At 39.7% G+C, this 25,150-nt stretch overlaps 1 protein-coding gene across 5 annotated transcripts in view; it reads right to left on the minus strand.

Annotated features, from left to right (window-relative positions):
* Positions 1–25,150, minus strand: part of APLF (aprataxin and PNKP like factor) — a 91,580-nt gene that overhangs the window by 39,275 nt on the left and 27,155 nt on the right. For all 5 annotated transcript variants that reach the window (XM_073339432.1, XM_073339431.1, XM_073339434.1 and 2 more), the window contains exons 3-8: positions 24,590–24,756; positions 22,453–22,645; positions 20,688–20,814; positions 18,560–18,747; positions 11,269–11,672; positions 2,891–3,016 (exon numbers count right to left, since the gene is read on the minus strand). In XM_073339432.1, the coding sequence (XP_073195533.1) occupies positions 2,891–3,016; positions 11,269–11,672; positions 18,560–18,747; positions 20,688–20,814; positions 22,453–22,645; positions 24,590–24,756 (1,205 nt within the window). The remainder of the gene's footprint in view (positions 1–2,890; positions 3,017–11,268; positions 11,673–18,559; positions 18,748–20,687; positions 20,815–22,452; positions 22,646–24,589; positions 24,757–25,150) is intronic.

Here is a 25,150-nt window from a genome sequence, read left to right on the forward strand (position 1 = left end):
GTTCTTAAAATGTAGTTAGCCCAGGGGAGGGCAAACTACAGCCCGCGGGCTAGATCTGGCCCATCAGGGCTTTCAGTCTGGCCCACAGGATTGCCAGCCCCATGGTGCAGTTGAGCTAAGGCAGGCTCCTGCCTGCCCTGGACCTGTGCTGCTCCCGGAAGCAGATGGCACCACATCCCTGCAGCCCCTTGGGGAGGAGGTGGCAGAGGGCTCTGTGCACTGCCCTTGCCTGCAGGCGCTGACTCTAGGGTGACCAGACAGCAAGTGTGAAAAATCAGGATGGGGGTGGGGGGTAATAGGAGCCTATATAAGACAAAGCCCCAAATATCGGGACTGTCCCTATAAAATCACGGCATCTGGTCACCCTAACTGCCCCCTGCAGCTCCCACTGGGAATTGGCGGCTAATGGGAGCTTCAGGGGTGCTACCCACAGGCAAGGGCAGTGCACTGCGGAGCCACCTGCCCTGCCCCACCCCACCCCCAGGAACCACAGCTGGACATACTGGCTGCTTCTGGGAGCGGCGCGGAGCCAGGGCAGGCAGAGAGCCTGCCTTAGCCCCACTGTGCGCCGTTGACACCCCGGAGCCATCATAGGTCCTAACCACATCAGCCACACCATCAGGGGCTCATTCACCTGCATATCTACCAATGTGATATATGCCATCATGTGCCAGCAATGCCCCTCTGCCATGTACATTGGCCAAACCAGACAGTCTCTATGCAAAAGAATAAATGGATACAAATCAGACATCAAGATTTCTAACATTCAAAAACCAGTAGGAGAGCACTTCAATCTCCCTGGACTCTCAATAACAGACTTAAAAGTGGCCATCCTTCAACAAAAAAACTTCAAAAACTGACTTCAAGGAGAAACTGCAGAACTGGAATTAATTTGCAAACTGGACACCATCAAATTAGGCCTGAATAAAGATTGGGAGAGGATCGGTCACTACAAAAAGTAATTTTCCCTCTGCTGACACTCACACCTTCTTGTCAACTGTTGGAAATGAGCGATGTCCACCTTGATTGCATTGGCCTCGTTAGCACTACAAAAGTAATCAACTGTTGAGAATAGATCACTTCCACCTTAATTAAATTTGCCTTGTTAGCACTGACCCCCCACTTGGTAAGGCAACTCCCATCTTTTCATGTGCTGTAATATATATACTGCTTACTGTATTTTTCACTCCATGCATCTGATGAAGTGGGTTTTAGCCCACAAAAGCTTATGCCCAAATAAATTTGTTAGTCTCTAAGGTGCCACAAGGACTCCTTCGTTTTTATAAAAATTACATTGATGCACAAACCAAAACAGCATCCAACTCTCTCTCTTGAAGCTGTGTTGGTTCTGTCATTTTTCAAAGGAGAACTGCACTTTAAGAACATCTTTAGAGTCACCAGTTTCCAAACAAGCTATGGGGAATTTTTTTTAGACTTGTGTGTATAGAGGTCAGTAATGTTAAAGGAAGTTGTTCATGCATCAGTACGTCCCAATAGAAATGCTGACAACTTTTCAAGACATGACTTTGCCCAGTAAGTCTAGCAGCCATTAATTTCAGCTGGATAAACCTCTAACTGTGTATATTGAGCAGTGAAGTGAAACTTGCTGATATCTTTTCAAACAATCAATTGTCCAAATTCTAAATATACATTAAAAGAAAATGCAGAACTTTCACACCATGAGGTGGACTTTACTACTTATCAAGACATATTTTAAAAGTGAATTAAATTGTGTGCATGTTATTCTAAGAAATCAAAGTGTTGAATATTAAAATATTTGTATTTGTTGTGACAGATTAGATGTAAGACACGAGTATAAGAAGTCAGGATACTAATGCTAGCCCAAAAAGAATGTGTACTTTTTTCTTCAGACTTGAAGAAGAGCTCTGTAAGCTTGAAAGCTTGTCTCTCTCTCATCAACAGAACTTGAGCCTTTAAAATATGTTACTTCACCCATCTTTTCTAATATCCTGGGACCAACATGGCTACAACAACATGGCATACCAAAAAAAAGCACTTGTCAGATAAGCTGTAGTGAATGAGTAAATCATTCTCTCTTTCAAATAAAGGATATAAAGGGTAGATAGACCTTCAACCTCCATAACTTTGGAAACTTATTCACCGACATTCCCATTGTGGATGTAAGGTTTATCTTTTTTAACATGCCTGTTGGATCAGCAAAAACAATGAGGAGTCCTTGTGGCACCTTAGAGCCTAACAAATTTATTTGGCCATAAGCTTTGTGGGCTAAAACCCACTTCATCAGATGCATGGAGTGGAAAATACAGGAGGCAGGTATAAATACACAGCACATGAAAAGACAGGAGTTGCCTTAACAAGTGGAGGGGGTGTCAGTGTTAACAAGCCAATTGAATAGGCCACTTCCACCTTAACTGAATTGGCTCGTTAACCACTGACAACCCCACCCCCCACTTGTTAAGGCAACTCCTGTCTTTTCATGTGCTGTGTATTTATACCTGCCTCCTGTATTTTCCACTCCATGCATCTGATGAAGTGGGTTTTAGCCCACGAAAGCTTATGCCCAAATAAATCCCTTAGTCTCTATTGTGCCACAAGGACGACTCCTTGTTTTTGCTGATACAGACTAACACAGCTTCCACTCTGAAACCTGTTAGATCAGGTCACTATCAGAGGTACCTTTGCAACAAATAATATTAGTGACAAAAATGCTATAGGACTGTTCAAGGCAAGCTTCAGATGGCAATAAAACATAACCCTATCAAAAAAATGCCACAACAGTAAGCTATACCCAAGATTTAATTTCAAGAACTACACACTACTGTATCGTCATTTTGTTTGCATAGCTCCCAGTTAAAATATGTCTTGCTTTACAAATAGACAGACAACTGTATTGAATTATGTTTCTTACCTATAACAAGTAGTTCCATATGGACATTCAGGTCTGTCATCATCATCATCTTGACTTACAACCGCCACATCATGATAATCGCGGTCACCAGGGTGACTGAACTGCTGAAAATGAACTGGATTCTTCCTGTGATATTAAGGAACATATGTAAGTAAAAGTAAACAATATGACATTCACTACTCATGTGCATACAGGAATGGGGAATGCTGTGCAGCTAATTCAAGCAAGTTTATATTCCACAATGCATAATTATTCATCTGTTTGTGGCTTTGTATGTCGTGGTAAGCTTCAATTCTGTAATGTTAGTCATTTAAGACCTATCTTCATAGCAAATCATATAAAAGTTTTCAGTTTCTTTGTCTTAGCTCACGGGACTTGATTGTGCTCCGATAAAAGTTAAATAGGAGTTTTCCCCATTGACTTCAAATTGAAGTAGTATATGGTAACTAATGGCCTGATACAAACTTCATGTGCTTTTTTCAGTACTTCTGTACCAAGATGGGACATGAGGAAAAAAGTCTTTCTATGGAGAGGTAAAACTCTATTACAAGATACCTACAAAACTGATAACCCAGTTGTAGAGACAAGTCCTTACTTAGGAATAGCTGGGTCTTATTTTCCTGACACCCAACTCTTCAGATCAGTTCCTAGAACAGTAAACTACCCTACTATAGTACATCTCCCTTAGCGGTCATCTTCCAAAGTATGTTTCAATTAACTATTTCCATACAATATACACATTAATGATTGCTGTTTTACTTGCCCTACTTAAACAGTTAAACTGCAGCCTCTTTTGTATTCGCAATTTTTATCTTTTAAAATCCATAAATAAATACAAACACCTATAGGCATATTTACACAATTCTTTGTCTTTCTCTCTCTCGCTGACAGGCGTACAAGATGCCAAAATGCATCTTCCTCAGTCTACTTGAGCAGACCATGAAAATAGGCTCTTTTCTCTGACAAAAAAAGGAATGCCCGAATCTCAAACTGCAAGATATAATTATTGGACCATGACATGTAAGATGCAATCATTACATTCATAAATTACAATCCCATTCCAGACACTAGTTCAGACAGTAGGATTGCTATATACACGAAGCCAGAAGCCACGTGGGACAACTCCACGATTGTCATAGTGGCCATGAACCCCTAAGAAGAATCATCTATACGACCACGAAAGCCACTGAGTACTACCAGCCTCAGCACATCAGTGCCACCATAGTGAGAAGTCTGGGGATTTCAGCTGTAGCTTCTACAAAGTGCTCTATACAATCATATTAAGCTCATTTTACTCCAATCCTGTGACCCATGCAGAAACTCAAAAATTTGAAGCAGGTGATTGTGAAGCTTCTGCTACATCTGAGACCAGATACTAAAACTATTAACAGCATAATGTACTTTTATGTAGTACAAGGATTTCAAAGCACTATACAAATATACCCATTTATAGATGGGTTAACTGATGATAAGGTAAGTGATTTGTCAAAAGTCACACAGCTAGTTATTGTCAACTATACCACTTGAATCCAGACTCAGTGTTCTGCTCAACCCACTAGGCCACACTTGAAGTTGCGTGCACTAACTGCAGACAGACACTCTAAAGTTGCATTTAACAGTCATTTTATCTTTTTAAACTACCACCGAACCCTTTAGAGATCATCATCACTTCCTTCCGTCAGATTAAGCACAACCAAATTAATGATGTCTTGGGAAATCAACTGACCTTTTTTGTTTAAGAATAATCATCAAACCAAACCTTCCTAGAGTCAGTTGGTTCAATTATTTTTCTAGAGGTAATGCTAATATGTTACCTAGATAAGCAAGGAGAATAGAAGACCACCAAGGTTAACTAACAGCTTCCAGAACGATCCAAAAGAAAATAATGCTCTTGAATTGATTTTTATGTTCATTTCCACTCCAAGATTCAGACAGCAGTAGGTTTCTATCTAATGCCTCAAATCCAACAGCAGTCATGTCTAGAAGTTACAGAATTTTATATGTCAGTTTTCTTTTTAGGGATACTTTATACAAAACATGAAGATCACTGAATAATTGGCCTTTCACCAGAGGAGGTCTTTCTGATCATTTTTTGTTCAATCAAGCATACAGATTTCTTAGGGACACTGAGTGATTTAAGTTAACTGTCAAATTACATACTATGTGTGAAGAAGCTTAAATGGCCATCAGGGCAAATAAAATATTAAACTCTACCCTGTCCTGTCTGACGAAGTCCTAGCTGTTCTGCTTTCATTTCATGTTCTGCTCAATGTTACCAGCATGCACAATAAAAGCATCAAATTATATACCATAGATAAGCCAATGTTTCCCTTCTTGACAGCAGAAGAACAATCTACTCATTCTCCCCATTGCTGTACTTACAGTTAACTTTCTACTTTTCTAAGGCACAAAACAATTCAGACAAAAGTAAAGGAACACCACATCCATTACACTAGGGAATGACCCATATGCTACACTGTCGAAATGGCTGAATTCTATAATAAACTCTTGGACAGTGGAGAACACTAATGTTCAGCTGACCAGAACAACATGGTTTTTCTTGTGTAAGTAAGTTCAGTACATTACTTACAAGAGTATTTTATATGCCTATAAAGATTCACAAGCTATGCGGCTTTGTAAAATAAAAGCTTTAAAATTATACTTGATATACCTGAGTTATTTAATACCTGCAGCTTTACAGTAATTTATAGAAAATTTTAGTTATTATATACCCAACTTGCTGCTAAACAAAGCATTTGAACAAAAAATGACAGTTACCAAAAATCAAAGGAATTAACCACCAGGAAAAATCTTCCTGCTGTGACAATGAGCTATTTACTACAGTTTTTTAAGATTCCTGACTAGCTAAAGGGTCTTTAATCAAACCAGTTACAAAGTCAGTCGAGCTGATTTGAATCAATAGATTGGATTTTAATTCTCATTGATTTCCTAGAAGGCTTTTGATAGGTATACAAGCAACAAAGTCATTTGGAACATCAATTTTTTAAAAAAACAATGACTTTGCTGCTACAGTATCACCACCATTGGAGTCCTATTAACAAAAATGCAATCACAAACCATAGCTATTACACTATTGATTGTAAACCTGAAGAGTTTAAATCTAAAGTTCTGACATGCTAGCATGTGTCTATAGTAACATACTCCATCATTAAGTTTACTGGAAGAGAGAACTTAGAGAGGCTTATCAAATGCTGGGCTAAGTTTAAGTTTAAGGAAAACTAAAGATATTCCATTTTCAGAAGGGAGTAACATATAACATATTTAGAAAAAAATGTGTATGCAAAGCCAAGAGTTCCTGTGGGTCCTGTTCTGCCAGTTCAGACAACAGGTTCTATATCTGTCCCTTCTAAGAAGTGCAGACATGAAACACAACTGTCCCTGTATAAAGGATGCAACAGCTTCCAGACTCAAGCTGAGTAAATTAAGCTGAGACTACTTGAGACAAAGTATGGTATTGTGGTTTGGTTAAAGCACTGGCTTGGGACTCTGGAGATCCTAGTTCAGTTCCTGGTTGTACCACACACTCCTTTTAAAACCCTGGACAAATCACTTGATTATTCCCCATCTGGAAAATGGGGATATACAGTCTTTCCACCACCCTTTGTCTATTTACACTGTAAGCACCATGAAGCAGGGACAGTTTTGTACTATGTATATACAGCACCTTGTACAGAGGGAGCCTGATTTTGGTTGCCCCATCTAGGCATTAATGCAGCGCAAACAAACAACAGCAGCAGCAGACCAACAACCATCTATTGACAGGGAGAACCATTTGGGCTGGCACAAACACACATGAAAAACAAATCAGCATGTAAGAATTTAGCCTTTACTATTGTCCTGAGAGAGCCTAGACAATGGGGTTGGCTCACAACTGAATTGAACATTGACCCAATTTATTTCATTCTAAAGCAAATCTGGAGTTGTTGTGATTAGGGATAATGGAAACTGTCACATAGCCATTAGTGACACTATCTTATCCTTGGAACAAAGGTGATGTGATATCACTGTCTGCAGATTCAAATTCATTCTCCCAAAGCATGGAACTCAGAGACTTTAGGTAAAAATCTGGGGCATGATCACCAATGTGACCTTGTCCTTTAAAAATACTGTGAAAGGGGGGCTTGCCGACATGACGGCTGTCAGCAATCCAGTTTTCATGGATAAATGGAGGAGTGAACAAGTAGCCATTGGTTCAAATGGTGGTCTTGTAAGGCATTTAAGAACCAGACTGAGGTCCCAAAGAGATTTCCAAACCCCCTGAAGGATTTCACTGTTGTTGGGTGGGCAAAAATGGAATAACCCTCTATTTGAGAATGGAAAGCAATGATGCTGCCAGATGGACTCTAATGGAGCTCAGCAATAGTCCCAAACTTTTTAGTGTTAGGATACAGTCCAGTATAGCTGGCAGCAATGAGGTCATCAATGGAATACATTTGAGGTCACACCAACAGACAAATCTTGTCCATTTTTGAAAGTATGCATAGCGAATAGACTGTTTTCTGCTGGGTAACAGTACTTTTTTACCTCCTCTGATCAGGTTGTCTCTAATCCCAAGAGCCATCAACCAACAATGTTTTGAGACGAAGCACTCAGGGAGACTGGGGCGAAGGATCTTCCCAGTAGAGGAGATGAGGAGCGGCCTGGAGAGTGAACGGTCAGCTGTAACAGGTAAGGAAACTATGTTTGTCTGGGACAGGTCAGAACTATTAGGATGACTCTGGCTTTGTTCTTTTTTATTTTGAGTAGAACTTTGGCTATTTGAGGAGTGGGTGGGAATGCATTCAGTAGATCCGACAACCAATGAAGGTGAAAGGCATATCCCCGGGATCAGTGACCCAGACTGCCTCTGGAGCAGGACACAGCTCTTGTTTATGGAATATAGAATATGTGGTGGGTCTCTAATGGTCATTCTTTTTTGTTACCAGAATGAACCTGGAACATATCCCCTTTCCTCTGTGCTGCATGGGAACTGTTTTGTAGCCCCCAAGTGTAGGAGAGAGTCTCTGCCTTGACGAACCAAGTTCTTGTGAGAGGGGTCCCTGAAGAGGGATTGAAAAGAAGTGTTGTCGATGGAAGAGTGAAAAAGTGGATGATGTACCCTGTGGAGATGACCTCCAACACCCATTTATCTGTAGTGATAGACTCCAAGCCTGCCTGAAGTGGTAAAGGCAGGTGCCAAAGGGAGGAAGGCAGGTGAATTGATACAGCTGGTAAGGATGAGGATAGTAATTCAGACCCTGGACCAGCCCATCAAAATTACTGTTTGGAGATGAAAGGATGAGAGGTCAAAGCTGAAAGGTGGATGGTTTCCTTCTCTGGAATTTCTCTCTCTTCTGATGTGATTCATACCACCTCTGGGAGGTTGGGAATTGGGCAGTATGGGATCTCTCAGCTGTCTGGGAATTGCTGAACATTCTTTTGTAGGCAGGTGTATAAATCCCACGAGAATGCAAAGTAGCCCTGGAGTCCTTTAACATGCACAGAGAATCATCTGTGCTATCTGCAGACAGTTTAGAACCATCAAAAGGGAGGTCTTCCACCTTATTAAGGACTTCTTTAGAAAATCTGGAGAGCTGGAGCCAGGAAGCCCTTCTCAGAACTGCCACTGTAGAAATCAAACAGGTGGCAGTATCAACAGCATCAAGAGAGCTGCTTGTAGTGATTTTCTGTCAAGCAGTTGGCCTTACCCAATAATTGCCTTGAATTGCTTTCCATGCTCCGCCAGTAGGTGGTCCACAAAAGAGTTCAGTTTGGTGAAGTTTATATATTTATATTTCACCATTAACACCTTGTAGTTCACAATTCTAAATTGTAAGGAGGCTGACAAATAAGATTTTCTACCAAGTAGTTCTAGACGCTTACGATCTTTGTCATGGGGTGTGGATTTAGCATGATGCTGCCTTCCACATTTGTTAACTACGTTAACCACCAAAGAATTAAAAAAGTGATGAGAAAATAAAAACTCAGTCTGGAACGTAGTATTTCTTATCCACTCTTTTGCATGTAGGTGGAATAGAAACTCAGATGTGTTGAATGATCTTTGTGGGGTCCAGAAGGGTCTCATTGACAGTTAAGGCTATGCAGGCAGATGAGGCTTTCTGAAGGATGTCAAGCAGCTTATGAGGAGGCAAACTTCCTTGAGAGATATCTGCAGAGCGAGTCAGCAATTCTCTTGACCAGATCCTGAAACTGCTTAAAATCACTGACCAAGGATGGAGGAGGAGGCAAAACTGCTTCATCAGGAGATGTTGGCTGCAGGAGAGACCTCTTCATGGGCTCAGCATCTCAGAGGTTTCTTCTTGAGGATCAGGACTCCTAGAGAGGGCAGGCAATGAAGGCTGCCTCTCTCTGTGATGGGCTGTGCCTGAAGTCCTAAAAAATTTCTGGCAATAGTCTAACCAAGGATCCCAGTATGGCCAAGAAGGTGTTATAGGAGGGGGCACCCATGGGTGTTCAAACCAGTGAGATGGTGGCTGCGATCTTGGGCCACGAGTGGTCATAAGCTCAGAGACTTCTGGAAAGGGGCCTCTATAAGGGTGAGGAGGAGAGCCCTGGACCAATATTTGGGAAACTGAGACAAGGTCTTCATCAGAATCCTGTTCCTTAAACTCACTAGAGACTGATGGAGCACCCAGAGAAATGAGATGAAACTATCGATACCAGGTGAATTTCCGGTGATCTTGGTATTGAAAATATGCCAGAGCTGAACAGCAGAGATTTGGGCATCTCAGATACAGTCAGGTCCCTGGGAAAACAAAAGCTCCTGCTGTACCGAGTCTGTGGTCTGCACCAAGGTAATAGTGGCAAAAGGAGCTGAAAGTACAGTGAGTCTCGGTCCCTCCAAGGGAAGTGCAGTAGGAACTCGAGCAGGCTTCCTCAGTACCGAGGCAGGAGAGGAAGAGCTCTTCTTGCCACCTCAGTCTGCTGACACTACTGATGATCTTTCCTGGTTTGCTGACAGTACTGATGATCTTTCCAGGCCTGAGGTTTGGCTGGTTTTTGGTCTAGCAGTGCCCTCGATACCTGAGGAACCAGCAGCCTCATGGGTACTGGACTGGAGAGCAGATGGTGTCTTCAGCTACTTCAGTACTAACGACAACGGCTTTTTTGAGGTAGATTCCTGACCTGGAGAACTCTGAGCATGGTCTTTGGAAGATTTATGAGAGGAGCCTTGGGTCTTCCTCTTAGATGCCCTTGAGGAGCGTGGCTCAGAGACAGTGGAGGCAGCAGACTTGCTCGGAGACCAATATACCCAGAAGGATGGGGAGAGGGGACCCTTGACCTGGGTCAAAAGCTGGGCACAGAGAGCTCTTCATCATGTGGAGGGGAAGTTTGATCTCCTTGTTATTTCTGGCTCTAGATTCTAACGACAGACAGAAGTTACACTTCTGGGCAACGTGTAATTCCCTGAGACAACAGATGCACCAGGAGTGCCTGTTGGTTACCAGGACTGTTTCTTAGCATGACAAATCAACGTCTGAAACATAGGCGTATGATAACCTCCCAGTGAACAAGAACCATCTACTAAGTAATATCTATATAATATATATGGGAAAACATTTTTTTTTTAAACTAGGAAATGAAAGCTGCTACTACTTACTAACTAATTACACGGATGCTACGAACTAGAATAAAAACTGGGACACAGTTGAGGTAATCTCAATGGGGACAACGGCCAGAGATCCATCTTGGGCCGAGGCAGCTGGGAAGCAACTGAGGGCAGCTGGCACGTGCACAGCCCGAACAGACACTGCTATGAGAAATCTCTGATCAAATGTGCAGGGTGCAAAAGTGCACCTAGAGTGGAGTACCCATCGGGACACTACTTGAAGAAGAATTAACTGTTGGGAGAAGATAGAACATGCAATTGCTTCAACAAATGCACATACATAAAATTACAATTTCTAATAAAATCTTTGTCGGTTAATAAAATACACACACGTCGGCCATTCTCTCCAATTCAATTCCTTTTCTCTACTGTACTTGCAACTGCCTGGTGCAAGTTGTTCTATTGCTTATTGAACTGTGGTTTCTAATTTGCTGACCTATTTCGCCCCCTGCTGAGGTTATATTGACTGGTCAGTAACATTTCCAGAATATCCCTTTTTATGCTTCTAAAAAGATTGCTACTCTATTTGATCTTTTCTAATCCTTTCCTTACAATATTTTTAAAAAGGAAACTAATGAATTGACCATTATCTCCCATTTGGGGTAAGTAGTAACTTGCTAGCGTAATTTGAATCTAGCAAATAAATTGGTTAGTCTCTAAGGTGCCACAAGTACTCCTTTTCTTTTTGTGAATACAGACTAACACGGCTGTTACTCTGAAACCTAGCTTAATTACAATTCCACTTTACCTGTAGCAACCTGTCCCATACATGCAGGGTGTTCTCTTCTGCTTGGTTTGTTTAGAACTCTGTAGAGCATCTGTGCTTCTGGCTGAGTTAAAATCTTCAGCTTCAGGATCCTGATTTAAATCAAGCTCTTGAGTGTCAGCTAGGGAAACATGAGAGTGGGATGGCTTGTCCTGGTGAGTCTGTTGGCTTGCAGAATGGATTACCTCATATTTGTTTTCCCTTTCGTTCATTTTATTTGTGTCAGTGGAGAACTGGCTTTTTGCATCTAGCCTGTGGTCAGGCCTCTTGCTGTGGAGCTGACAATCACTTTTCTCCACAGAACTTTCAATCTTTTGTGACACAGTCTTATCATCATTCTCTTCCACTTTCCTCATAGCCCTGCTAAGAGGTATTCCCGATGCATCCTGTGAAATAGAAAATAAAAGATCACAACAATCTTTAGAGTGCCTTACTGTGCAAATAGTTCTATGGACCACTCATGGAATAATGTACTTCTGAATGTAAGCAGGTTTCAGATTCTGCCATCATAAACATTCAGGACATATGTTCCTACAGAGGAGATGATACAATCAAGTACAATTTTTAAAACAAATCTTTTCTGTGTTTATAATAAAATTTAAATCAGAAGCTTGAGTTCAGGACTCTATCTTTATCAAGAAACAGATTAGAGTTTGTCAAAACTATTGTGGTCAGAGCTGGAACCTTTGGCTAACAAATTCTTCCTTTTAATTTTGTGAGGTCTCTCTCAGTTATAAATACATACATATATACATACATAGTATAGCCTCTATCTCAATAACTTGTGTAAGATTCTTTCTATAAGGCATATGCTCCCCTATTTACTATCCGGGACTAGGGCTGGGAAAAATTTTTGGCTGAAACTTCCTTCAGTCCAAAATGCAGATTCAGGTCAAATCAAAACCATTTGCAAATTCATGTAGATTTTGTCAATTTGTTTCAGGTGGAAAAAAATTAGAAATGCTGAAACTATTTTTTTCAACATTTCCAAAATTAAACTTTTTGATTTCGTGGGCTAGATTCAGAAGGGGATGTAGGCAACATTCACAAAACCAATAGCCTTGTGATTAGAGCCCTCACATAGGCTCGAAAACCCAGATCTGAATCCCTGCTCTGGGGCAGGGACTTTAACTCAGATCGCCCCCCTCCCATGTTCACTGGATGAGAGAGACACACAAAGACAGAGAGAGATAGACACTAAAGCCTGGTAGTTAGGACACTAATCTAAAAGGGAGACACCTGCGTTCAGTCCCTGCTTTAGAGTGTGGATTCAAATCTGGGTCTCCCACATCCCAGGTGAGCGCCCTAGCAATTTGACTTAAGTATAAATGGGGGACACAGGCACTTCCTCAGTTTCGTGAATGGCACCTAAATCCCCTTGTCATTCTAGCTCATTTCCAAAATTTCCTTTGCACTACTGAAAAAGCGTTAAAAATACCTGAAGCAAACAAAAAGTTTCAAATAAAAGGTTTCACTCAACTCCAAACTATTTTTTTCTGACTTTTTGATTTAACAAAAATTCAAGAAAATTTCAGGTTTGGGTTCACCCAATATGAAGTTTTCCACAATTTTTTGGAACTGCCAGTGAATGAAAAACCAGTTATTCATGCAGCTCTAATCTAGAAACACAAATGCTACAGACTGTATATACACATTACATAGTGCTTTAATATACTACAAAACTGTTATGAGGTCTACAGTGTTAATTGTAGAAAGGCTCCCCTCCAGTACATTTATTTCAGTTCATAGTAATATGATTTTGAGAAGTTTGTGGTATTTCTCTGATTTAGCAGCTTGGACTCTTTTTTGTGCGCGCGCACGTTCCTTTAAAAATCTGAAACTAACCAAATGAATGTCAAAAATAAACACTGATATGACTAGTGGGATAAAATTTATTCAATATCAAGTAAGCCTTCCTGATAATTAGATATACTGTATAGCAGGGGTGGGCAATAGTTTTCACAAGGGGGCCACTCCATGAATTTTGGTAAGTCATCACGGGCTGCACATTTCTACTATATTAATGAAATTTTTAAATCCTACCCCTCTGCTGCAGTGTCACCTAATAAAATAATTCGCGCAAAAACTGAGGGTGCAGTAGAGGGTGCGGGGTCTGCGAGGGAGTTTGGGTTTAGGAGGGGGTTCTGACCTGGGGCAGGGGGTTAGGGTGCAGGAGGGGGTGCGAGGTGAAGGCTCTGGCTGGGAGGCGCTTACCACAGGCAGCTCCCAGCCGGCGGCGGAGCAGGGCTCAGGCAGGTTGCCTGCATGCTGTGGCCCCACATCGGTCCCAGAAGCAGCCTGCTGCTGCAACGTCTCTGCACGCCCCTTTGTGGGGAGGGGGGCAGCAGGTCTCTGTGCGCTGCCCGTGCCTGCAAGCACCGTCCCTGCAGCTCCCATGGGCCGGTTTCCTCCAGTTTCCTGGGAGCTGCCTCCCCTCCCCCCACCAGGGGCACGCAGAGACATGCCAGCAGCAGCCGGACGCTTCCAGGATCAGCATGGGGCCATGGCATACAGGCAGCCTGCCTGAGTGCCCTGCTGCACCGCGAGGACAAAAATGTTAGTCATTGCGGGCTGGACAGAAATGTTAAATGGGCCGTATTTTGCCCACCCCTGCTGTATAGTCTCACAAGAGGAGCAGTTAAAACAGGGGTAGTCAATTACTTTTTTGTCAAGGTCCAAATTTCTTGGTCAAGGTATAGTCAAGATCAGACTCCAGAGACAATACAAAAACAACAATGATAATAATAAGTAAATAAAAAGATTTTGCTGTCTGTTCAAAAGCATCTGGCAGTCTGGATCTGGGCCACAGTCCACCTATTGACCACCCTCATTGTCTGAGACTTAAAACTAGACTGCACAAAACACAAAAAGTGCGCTAGGTAATAATCCTGCATTTGCAGGGAGATTGACTGAATGGCCCAACTAACATCCCCCTCTATCTTGTATGATATTTTCCCCCACAGCAACCCTTTATCCATTCCTTTGTCTATATTATGTCTAATTAAGCTACAAACACTTACTTCCAAGCACAGTAGTCTCACTGAAGAAAAGAGCAATTAAGTAAAGTTATAGACAACCGTTTTATTACTTGTGATGGTCATGGCAATCACGTCAAACACGCACTTTCTGTTGGCTGGCTGCAGCTTAGAGTGAATCGAAGAGGTACTTCTGTACTTCAACCCTATATGAGATTTTTTTCCCCTAGCTAAGTATGGTAATAGTGGAATAATGTTCTGAGGCTGAAGCACTAGGGTTTTATGGCTCATCTAGTAATTAGTGTTTCCATGTTTGAAACAATGAATTAATTGCAGAATGGCATTCAACCAGCTAATTTTTTTCTGCAAAGTCTAAAGAAAACTGGTTACGTTGTGTTTGAGTTAAAGATAATTAAAAGCTACTTTGAATATGGAACCACTCAGTACAGCTTCATATTCAGAGCTGCAACCAGAGTTCCATTATCAACCCTATAACTCATTCGCTATATCATTTGTCATGAGGAAAGTGTACTTTTAGGGTACACTACTCAATAGGGAAGCTTATCATGTTAAGCACTGTGCTCTGCAGTAAACATCTATAGGAGCAGGCTGTTACATTATAAGCTCCTTGGGGACTTTGTCTCATGCCTGTGAAGTCCGATGCATGCTTTAAGTAGGGTTGTCAGCCCTCCAGGATTGTCCTTGAGTCTCCAGGAATTAAAGATTAATCTTTAATTGAAGATTATGTCATGTGATGAAACCTCCAGGAATTCATCCAACCAAAGTTGGCAGCCCTAGCTTTGTGTTGTAAAATGTAATATTTTAAGTTAATATTGATAGGGTTTCATGAATATTGAACATTTTAAATTAATATTGAAAGGCTTTTTTCAAATTGTTACATAAATACAGATCTCAAGGTACGTACACATAATTTCCAAACTTACTGTAACAGAGTGAAATTTCACTTCCAAGGATGGGTTCTGTGTGGATAATAGGCTTCATTCTCCAACTAGTAGGTGCATGGTTAATTTTTCAAGTCCTGGGAGAGTATAAGCCATGTCTTTTCTGCCTAATGCAGGGGTTGTATTTTGACAGTAGATTCTCCGCCATTTACTCTCTATTTAAAGAGAAGGGACTTTCTGTTCTAATTCTCCAACCGCACTAAGGAATTAACTTTTTCACAAAGCCGGGTGGCCCTTATAAGGAATGCTCCATGCAATCTTTCTCTCTCCAGTGTTGTTAACACTTCTAAGTCCACATTTGAAATACTAAGTCTGGCAAACTGAATATTTTTACATCAAGAGACAAGAAACAATCCATAAGGTTTAAGCTGTTCATGATGAGCTTATTCCAAGGTAAACACATTAAAGGTAAAATAATGTGGACAGTCTTCGCAGTGTAATCTGATCACAATATAGTTTAATGGCTGAAAATGCATAGTTAAAAAAAATCTCTGACATGCCCATAATGATAAATTCACATGTTAATTTTTGATGTAAGAAAGATCTTTTAACCATTAAAATCAAATCAAGTGACTGGTAGAAGACTTTCTTTTTAAGATTTTTTTTTTTAAATAGATGTTCAAAGGCAAACATTTTTCAGGGAAAGCCTCATTATCTTATCACAAAATGTGGCTTTTTCATAATTAGTTGCCAGTAATTATGTTTACAATCCTAGCAGCAAGAAAGAAAATGGTGACAACGTTTTGCAGAAGTTGCCATGTGAATTCTTGTTTCCTCTGTGTAGCAAAACAAAACTAAGGCACATACTGTATGTCACGCTCTGTGTTTATGAAAACTCAAACAGCCACTATATTGACAATAAAATGATGACTTCTGCTGCCAGAAAACAAAAGTTCTTTCACCAGCATTTGTTAACTCATTATCATTTTACTTCTCAGCTTGTCACCCAAGTAGTAGTAGTGAAAAAAAAAAAAAACAGCTCACACATGAGCTAGTTTTTGCCTAGGACATGGCTACAGATAAGGTAGGAAAAACTTATTGACCAACAGGCACCTGCTTTGGACTGAGATCAGAAAGTTCCCCCCACCCAAGCAACAAGAACCTACTAAAATGGCCTACTCACAAAAGGTCATGATTTAGTCTAATCCCAAAACATCTTTTTAGGAAATTCCATCCCACAAAAAAAGACATGAAATAGATGACACCGCCCAGGCATCAAACACAGCCACTGAGGCTAAAACAGGTGTCTATTCCCCTCGTCTCCCAGATCACCATGGGTCTCAGATAACCTGAGACAGAAGGAAAGAAGAAAACTCAAGCACTGAAGGCAACAGCACAGGCAGACACTCAAGCACAAGGAATTCTTGCAAATCTATGAGTTAGCCATGGAAAAAGCAAAAATTGCCACCTTTTCTCCAACATAAGTTATGAAATCCTCCAATTTCTGCAGCTACCCACACCACTTAATGTAGCTGTCCATGAAATAATGCTGCTCTGCCTCACAGATGAGGTTTATAGGATTGAACTAAGATGGCTTCAATAAGACTGCATCCAGACAGTCACCTGCTTCTCAATTTCCAGATCCCTTCCTGGGGAATAGCAAAGAATCCAGCCTCTGCTATAGTCTGCTCAGCATCTTTGCAAAGCAGCTAGCGGAGATTGCAAAACAGCACCTCTATAGATTTAGCAACTTGCAGACAAAACCAAGCTTTATATTCCCATCACATTAGATAGCACCAGGTATCAGCTGAATCAAGGAAAGATTACAGTGATGCTGGCAGACCGAAGGAAGCACTGAAGAACCTGTCACCTCAATATCATCAGCTTCCATTGATGGAGTTTGCCCTCAGATTGTTGTGACCGTCCAACAGACTTCATGATCTCCTACAATCCTCACTGCTTCTGGATATCTATCAAAAAAAGTCATGGATGCAAAAAAAAAGCAGCCTCTTTCCATGTGCAGGATTAAAAATTAACCATAGTGTTCGATACATTTGCAGCCTCTAGTCTTGATTACTTCAACGTTCTGGATCTAGAAATAGAACTGACAGCCTTAAAAGAGCTCCAGTTGGTTCAGAACACAGCAGCTTGCTCACTCAGCAATACTGAGCCAAGAGCACGTCACCCTATGCTCGGTTCTCTTCACTAGCTTCTTGTTGAACACTAAATCAAATTCAAGATTTTTGTCTTAATTTTTAAAGCACTCCTATTAAATTTGCCCAAGTTACCTTAGGGGCCAGTCACTGATCATGACATCCCACAACAGATAAATTCCACTGAAACAATGGAACTGGCAACCCAAAGATTCAGATCCATACAGCTTTCTTGGCAACTAGTCAACAACTGTAGAACTCACTTCTGGAAGAGATCGGAATGACCACAAATCTGGGTGCCTTCCAAAGAAAATGTAAAGCCCAGTTGCCTGACCTAGCTTTCCCACACTACCAGCATCTCCACCAAAATCACATATTAAAATCTAAAAACCAAGATACCCTATAACAAAAACTTCACATCCTGCCTCCTCTATGAACTAGAGAAAATTTATGGAATGTTTATGATAGTGGAGGGGAAGCCATAAAGAAGTCTTAGAACTACAGACTGAGGTAAATAACATTTCAGCAGGTGATCATACAAGCCACAAAAACATACATGAGGACAACAAAACTATATCTTATAATAAATCACTGCTATTAAAAATAAATCCCCTTCCACTCTTCCCTGCACTAATCTCAACGCTGGTAAATGGTGCTACTGACAAAAATAACAAAACAAAACAAACCACAAAAACCTGAGCAAATTCACAGAAGGTAAAAGTATCAGAAAAAACATAACTATCAATAAGAGGAAAAATTACAGAAAATAAAGACATGGAGGTTTCTTCATCTTTTCTAAAACTAAACCATCAAGCCAAAATCTGTTACCTTCTAACATATGTTGGAAAAAAGCCATTAGTAAATGGGATTAAAACATAAAATACTACCAAATTATCACCACTAATTTTTAAAAACCTTCAGATTATCCTATGGTATATTTCAATTTTTGAACCCCAAAACACGGATACGGGTAGTACAGTTAGCACTAGGGGTGGCAGATCATTGACAGAAGAATCTTAACAGTACTTTATATCCTAGGTTTCTTGTTTTACCTTAAAGTAATTCCTGTTTCTAGTTTGTACAACACTGGTAAGGCACGTTTTATCTGGGATAAACATTTTATCATGAGATAAAAAGCTGAAGATAGTTATAAGAGATGAACCAGTTTTAAAGCTCTAACATTGCTAACTGCACTTCAATAATATTGAAATAATGGGACTCAGCAACATACAAAAAACATTACCCGTGATGGGGGGCCAGTGGCTTCCTCTTCAGTAGTTTTGCTCTTTTTTCCCTGATCCTGTCCCATCTCTTTGAAATCCCCTAAATGCTCTTCACAAGCTAACCGTTTTCTCCCTTGCACATTTGCTCTTGACTTTGATGGTTCCATATTGTTTTTTCCTCTCCCTTTGCCTCTTGTTACTCCACCACCTTAAAGAAAAAGAAAAGGAGGACATTTATGGGATCCAACCTTGAATGCAATCTTCAAGACCTCACGACAGGTCCTAGAAGACTGGAGAAAGGCTAATGTAGTGCCCATCTTTAAAAAGGAGGGAAAAGGAGCCAGGAAACTATAGACCAATCAAAGGACCAATCCTTCGATATCTGGGAAGCTACTAGAGCAAGGTATAAAACATTCAATTTGAAAATACCTGGAGGATGAAAGGGTAATCACTAGCAGCCACCATGGATTTACTAAGAACAAATCATACCAAAACAGCTTGATTTCCTTCTTTGATAGAAAGGATAGGGGGAAATGCAGTGGACATAATATACCAGGACTTCAGCGAGGCTTTGACATAGTCCCACATGACATTCTGATAAGTAGGCAGGAGAAATGCAGCCTTAGCTGAACCACCATTAAGTGGATACATAATTGATTAAACAACCACAAACAAAGAATGGAATGACATCAGATTGGAGGGAGATCCCAAGTGAGGCTCTACAGGGATCTCTTTAGGGTTTGGTGTTGTTTATTAATGACCTGGATGTAGGAATAGAGAGCTTATTGATCTGATTTGCAGATGAGACAAACTCTTCTCCCTGTCTTAGCTCTGCTTGGCTCAGTTCTCAAATTCTGAATATTTATGACTCCACCCACCATGAAAACTTACTCTCTAGCTTGTGGGAAAACAGTGATCTGCCCACTAATTACCAGCCCTTGCTTCAAGCCACTTCAAATTAATGGCCTTGCTGTAGCTCCTTGCATGTGTACACAGACAGAGATACAAACAAACAGGGGACTTATGTAACAAGAGAGAAGGAGCAACGTGTGCAACCAGAAAGAAGCAATGCTGGTGTCAGTGCAAAGGACAGGGTGGGAAAAAAGGGACAACATTCTTCAGAGTGCAGCCTCTAGTGTTGACTTCAACATCTGGGAACTAGAGGAAAAAAACAGCACTGGCTGCAAGTCATAAAACAGGGAATCTCTTCAAGAAATCCCTGTACCTCTGGGTTAAAAAAAGGAACACGTGCCAAATATAAACAGTGCCGCAAAAAGATGCAAGGTCTGGTTCTCAGAATGAAATATTATGAAAAATGCTTCTCGGAAGGCAATGACTTTGAAGATGATGCTGCAGACTTGTCTGAATAATCTGGAAGAACTGGTTAGCGAACTCATTTTTGGGCTGCCTACCATGTCTTACTATACTGGTAAATTGCAGAGTTGTTGTAACTGTGTTGGTCCCAGGAGACAAGGTGTGTAGCTCAGAAGTTGGTTCAATAAAAGACTTTACTTTGCCCACCTTGTCTTTCTATACTAGAGAATGATAAAAGTAGTCAACAACAAACTAAAGACAAATGTAGAAGATATGCTAAATACACTGACACCTATTTCCATAGCCTTGGACAAATTGCAGAAAGATTGCTGAAGTATTGCTGATGCTGTTGAAATTTGGAAAAAAAAACTTCAAGACATGTTTTTTTGGAATAACAGGCACTATAAAACTGACCAGTATTGTTATATAGGTAAACCTGTCATCAAGGTGTAATCTATCAAGAAAAAGAATTAACAAAACCAAACATGTAAAAGAAAGAAATTGTCAACAAGCTTTTGGGAAGGCAAATGTGCCCTCCGTGTCAGGCTTACAGGTCAAAATAAAAGTGCTAAAACATCAGCTTACTGTTAGCTCACTCACCCTCTCTTTGGATGCATGCTGCAAACACCAGAGACGATAACGTGAGACAAAGGAAGCAACAGAAGCGAATATGTTCAGCCATCTGTCAAACTATAAAGATGAATGTAAAGAGGATTCCGTGGGGGAAAAATAATCAGTTTATACCTGCACTTTCCCATATCAATGGGTCAGAAGAGATTAAAGCAGAGAATATGCATATTGTCATAAGTACTTTGTATTGCATTACTAACTTACCTCTTTTAGTGACTGGAGTTGAAAGACTTTGAACCATGAGGTCTCCTTGCAACATCCAAGATGGAAGCATCCTTTTCCTCCAGACAGGTTTTAGCTCCTCACTTTCGTTACAACTAGCAGAAAAAAACTGAAATAATGTTTGTTGATTAGTACCACAGTACTTTTTTTTTTTTCTAGTTTTAGGATACAGAAACTATGAAAAAAAGACTTTGTTCAAAAGACATTTGTAAGCAGCTTTGTCTTCATAAACAGCCTAAACAGACCTGGTTTTCTTGTAGGTACAGCTTAACGGAAGCAAAAGTCAGTCATAATGCTGAACATTTTGGCACCTCCTACTCTCTCAGCCAATCAGTATTTAAAGAAGCCTCTCTTTACTCCCACAGTTAAAACCTCCTTAACACTCAGAAGAAAGCCTATGTTCATTTACAGACCAAAAGGTTCATAAAAGATCTCACTGATACCTTGCCACCGATGCCACATGGTTTGTGGCCACTGAAGCATCAGAAAGCCTGGAGACAGTGAGAGTAAGGAACACTGAATTACTATACAGAATGGGAGATGCAAAAATGTTCAGCATTTCTCAAGTGGCTATTTCGCTCCCAGTTAAGTTATGCTCAGAAACAAAGACTCCAGAACTGGGCTAGAGAAACAAGAAAAACATACAAACTCTGTTTATGACATGATCGTTGACTGGTATAGTCAGTTTTAAACCAGGACAACCTCTGCTTTTAAGAAGGGATAAAATATATTTTGGAAGTCTCGTAAGTGTGATGAAGGCTGGCATTTCAATTGTACTTATAAAGAAAAATATCAGCTATAGTATGTTATCAAAGAGCAATTGTCCTGCATCTGTCTTTGCATTATATTGCTTTCTCCATTAGAAAAGCAACAGTAGTAAAAATAAAATCAAATTGGCATCTCAATAATTACACTATCTGAAAGCCATTTTTACTCCGCCAGAGTAAGATAACAAGACATTAGAGTTTTGAAAATTCGGTTCTGTTTGCAAACTCTGGCTCTAAGCCTCTTTACCACAAACATAAGGAAACATTAACACTACAAAAGCAGGGTAATATGAACCTTTTTTCTGTATTCTGTCTGATCCTGAACACACAGTTCCAGAGCTGTAACCAACTGGAAGAAGCTGTGTGAACAATACATGTGGATCTTATTCCCTGACCTAGACCCAGAACAGTGTGTCGACAGTTCTAGATACATGTGAACTTCAGAGGCTTTTCAGCAGGGTACAAGCACTGTGTTGTGTTGTACATTCCCCTAGGCAATGGCTTTTGGGGCACGTCCCTGTTCACAGTCAGAGTCCTGACCTTACCCTTTTTTTCAGTATATCACGGTGCTTTGGAACGCAACAGGATTTGTAAGGACATAAGCAGAACTCAACACTTGTTTCTCCCACAAAATACAGATTTTATTTCTGATATCACTCACTTACAAAGCCATTCTTTGTTCTGAAGAAATCTTTTACTGCTTTGCACCTGTTTATAAGGTATAAGGAAAAGTTCAGGCACGTCAGCTTACGGCTTTTGTGATAAGCAAAAATTTTTTGGAAATTCTATTATAGTACATAAAATCAAGATAATGTATTCTCAAACAGCCTCTTGATTTGTCAAAGAACCTACTCCCCCATGATGGGTTTTAAAAAGGTACAGAGACAAGAACAAAAACAATTTTCATTTTACCCGATTTTCAGACCACCCTTCCAAAAATACAGACATGTTGCAATATTTAATCAGATATTAACACCCACCAAACTCTTGGAAGAAGTCTCATTTTTTGGAATTTCTGCTGTCCTTTCCAATAGAGAATGTACTTTCACTTGTATGTTATTATTGGAACATGATGTTAATTCTACTAAAGATGGATCACAAGACATCTTGATAGGATGACCACTTGAAGAGGATTTATTTGCTGTTTCATCTGCAGCAATCTTGCTATTTTTCCTATAGTATATTAAAATGCATCTTTTAGTGGAAAAAAAATTCAAAAACTTCCTTTATCTATTTGAACTGAACACAAGTTTATTTGTATTCTAAATGTCTATTTCCACTCAAATGTCATAACATAGAAGCAAACCTCAGTTTCAGATATTAAGAGACCAACAAGAAACCTCTACTGTATTGCATCTACCATACATATTAATGGTGCTAGAATAACGTTCTCTTAAGTCTGTTGGCAATTTTTTACTATGATGTATCTAGGCAACAAACTACATGGTTGCCTAAAAGCAACAAATCATCAGTCAGCACAACTTACGATCCAAGACCATACAAAACCCCAATATGACAAGGTGAAACTAGATTTGCATTACTGACCATAAAATAAATTGGTTTCTGCCTTCATTTAACTGTAGGAGCTGTTAATTTTCAATAACGCAGTAGTAGTATTGTAAATGATAATTTTTACCATAAAATGAATACAGGTTTTGAAGTATGTTATTCAAATTCTAAAAGATACAAATATTACAGAAGTAATCAGCAGCATAAAATCCTAAAATAGAACAGAAAGAAAAGCCAACTTTCATTCCCAGCTCTCATATCTCAAACAAACATTCATTTTTCATTCCCTGTAGCAGTAGCTCATTTTTCATTCTCTCCTACTAGCTTATTTCAAAGTAGAGAGTACAGATTGTTGTTGCTTTATAAATCAGAAATAGTAAACAAGACTATATATAATAAATTAAATGCACTTCTTCATTTGGGGCCTAATTCAGCACGGTATTTGCGCATAGGTTTAATTTCTACTTACACACTTGTATAATTCAACATACATTGTTTTGTCATAAAATAGCTGGCAATTGATAAACATTTGCGCTAGGCTGAAATTTGACACTCATCTATTTACATTTTTCAATCTTTACAAAGGTTTTTGCTTTTTTTAAAAAACAGAAATCTTGTTGGCTGTTCCAGTCTTGAGGCTTGTGGACAACTTTAGTGCCCTTGGGAAAACTAGAAGTCAGTGTATTTTAAAAAAAAATTCTGAAGTTTAAAAATTTCTAAGAGTTTAAAATATGATTCAGGATCTTCAACTGTACTTTAACATTTGCCCGTCTACTAGCTCTCTCCTCTCCACAACTTGGACAGTGTGTAGTATCAAAGAAAATGCACAATGGATTGAAAATGTAAGGTATGCAGTAATTTTTGGTTACTATAGGAACCATCTGACATACAGTGTCTATCAGCAATGTAAATGTTTCATTCTTTCAAATCAGTTGTCCCCCAAGAGTGGTGTTCGTGGTAATTTTTCTGCTCCTCCACCAATAAATATTTTGGTAACTCACTTACCAGAAAAAAAGTTAGATCTAAAGGGTTACATCTAAAATGTCTTTAAAACAAGATTCCTACTTGTAAGATCAGGATGTATGGACATAGAATCCTTTTATTGGTTGCTAAGCAAAGCTTATTTTTTAAATTAAAATTACATTTAACATTATACTACCTATTTAAGTAAAGTTCAATTTTCCCCACACTTTCTACAACACAGGTTTTCAATGGAAGTTGGGTGCCATGCCTTTGAAAATCTCACCCATGAGATACAAAAGCGCTTTTGATTCTATTTATTAAAACACTGACAGGTACGAATGATAAAGCAGGTACATGTTTCTCATTCCCCACAACCTCCCCGCCAGATACTACAATAAATCACTCACTGGGGCTCCAGGATTGGGACTGCAGTATATATCGGATATGGATTGATCTAGTTACTTCATGCTTTCCCTCTATCTTCTTAATGAAGAGATAAAATAATTTAAACTTGACTTTAAGCAGATGTTTATTTGGATTTATTTTTTGTTCATTCAAGATCTGTTGTGCCTTAGAAAACTATAATTAACAAGTTTCTGTTACAACTAGTATTACTATTGGTTTTTCCACATCAGATATCGTTACCTTAGTGTGCTTTCCACATCTGAGTGTGTAGAGAGGACCTTGAAAATGTATTTGTCGATTAACAGGGAAAAGCTGTCACCTGGGCTCAAAGCGTGCCATTCATCTGTTTCCAATGGTAATAGATGGCTATTCTCAGGTGATTGATAAAAACAAGGATTTACATGGACCTGTCAATTTAAAAAAGAACATTGGTACACCATGTGCTATGCCGTAGGAATCCTAGTAGCTTACATTACGCAGCGAAGCATTGACTCAGTTACTAACACCATTCCAGATACGGCTGCAACCTTTGAATAGTTGTTAGTATGTTAAATAGAAATAAAGTACAGTATTAGAAAAAACAACTGATTCCCACTTATAAACTTTTTTTTATATCGATATTATGTATGTACTGGTAGCTGTTCAATAGAAGCTATAAGGCTGAGTTGATATTTCCATTTATAGTTAAATTTTGTTTGGTTTCTATGAAGATGAAATAATTCCTGTACCAATTTTACACCAGAGGTCTAGGTAAGATTTAATTCTGGGGAAAATGTTGAAAAAAAAATCCAATATTTTCAG

Source organism: Lepidochelys kempii, chromosome 3 (genome assembly GCF_965140265.1).
Source record: "Lepidochelys kempii isolate rLepKem1 chromosome 3, rLepKem1.hap2, whole genome shotgun sequence".
NCBI lineage: Eukaryota > Metazoa > Chordata > Testudines > Cheloniidae > Lepidochelys > Lepidochelys kempii.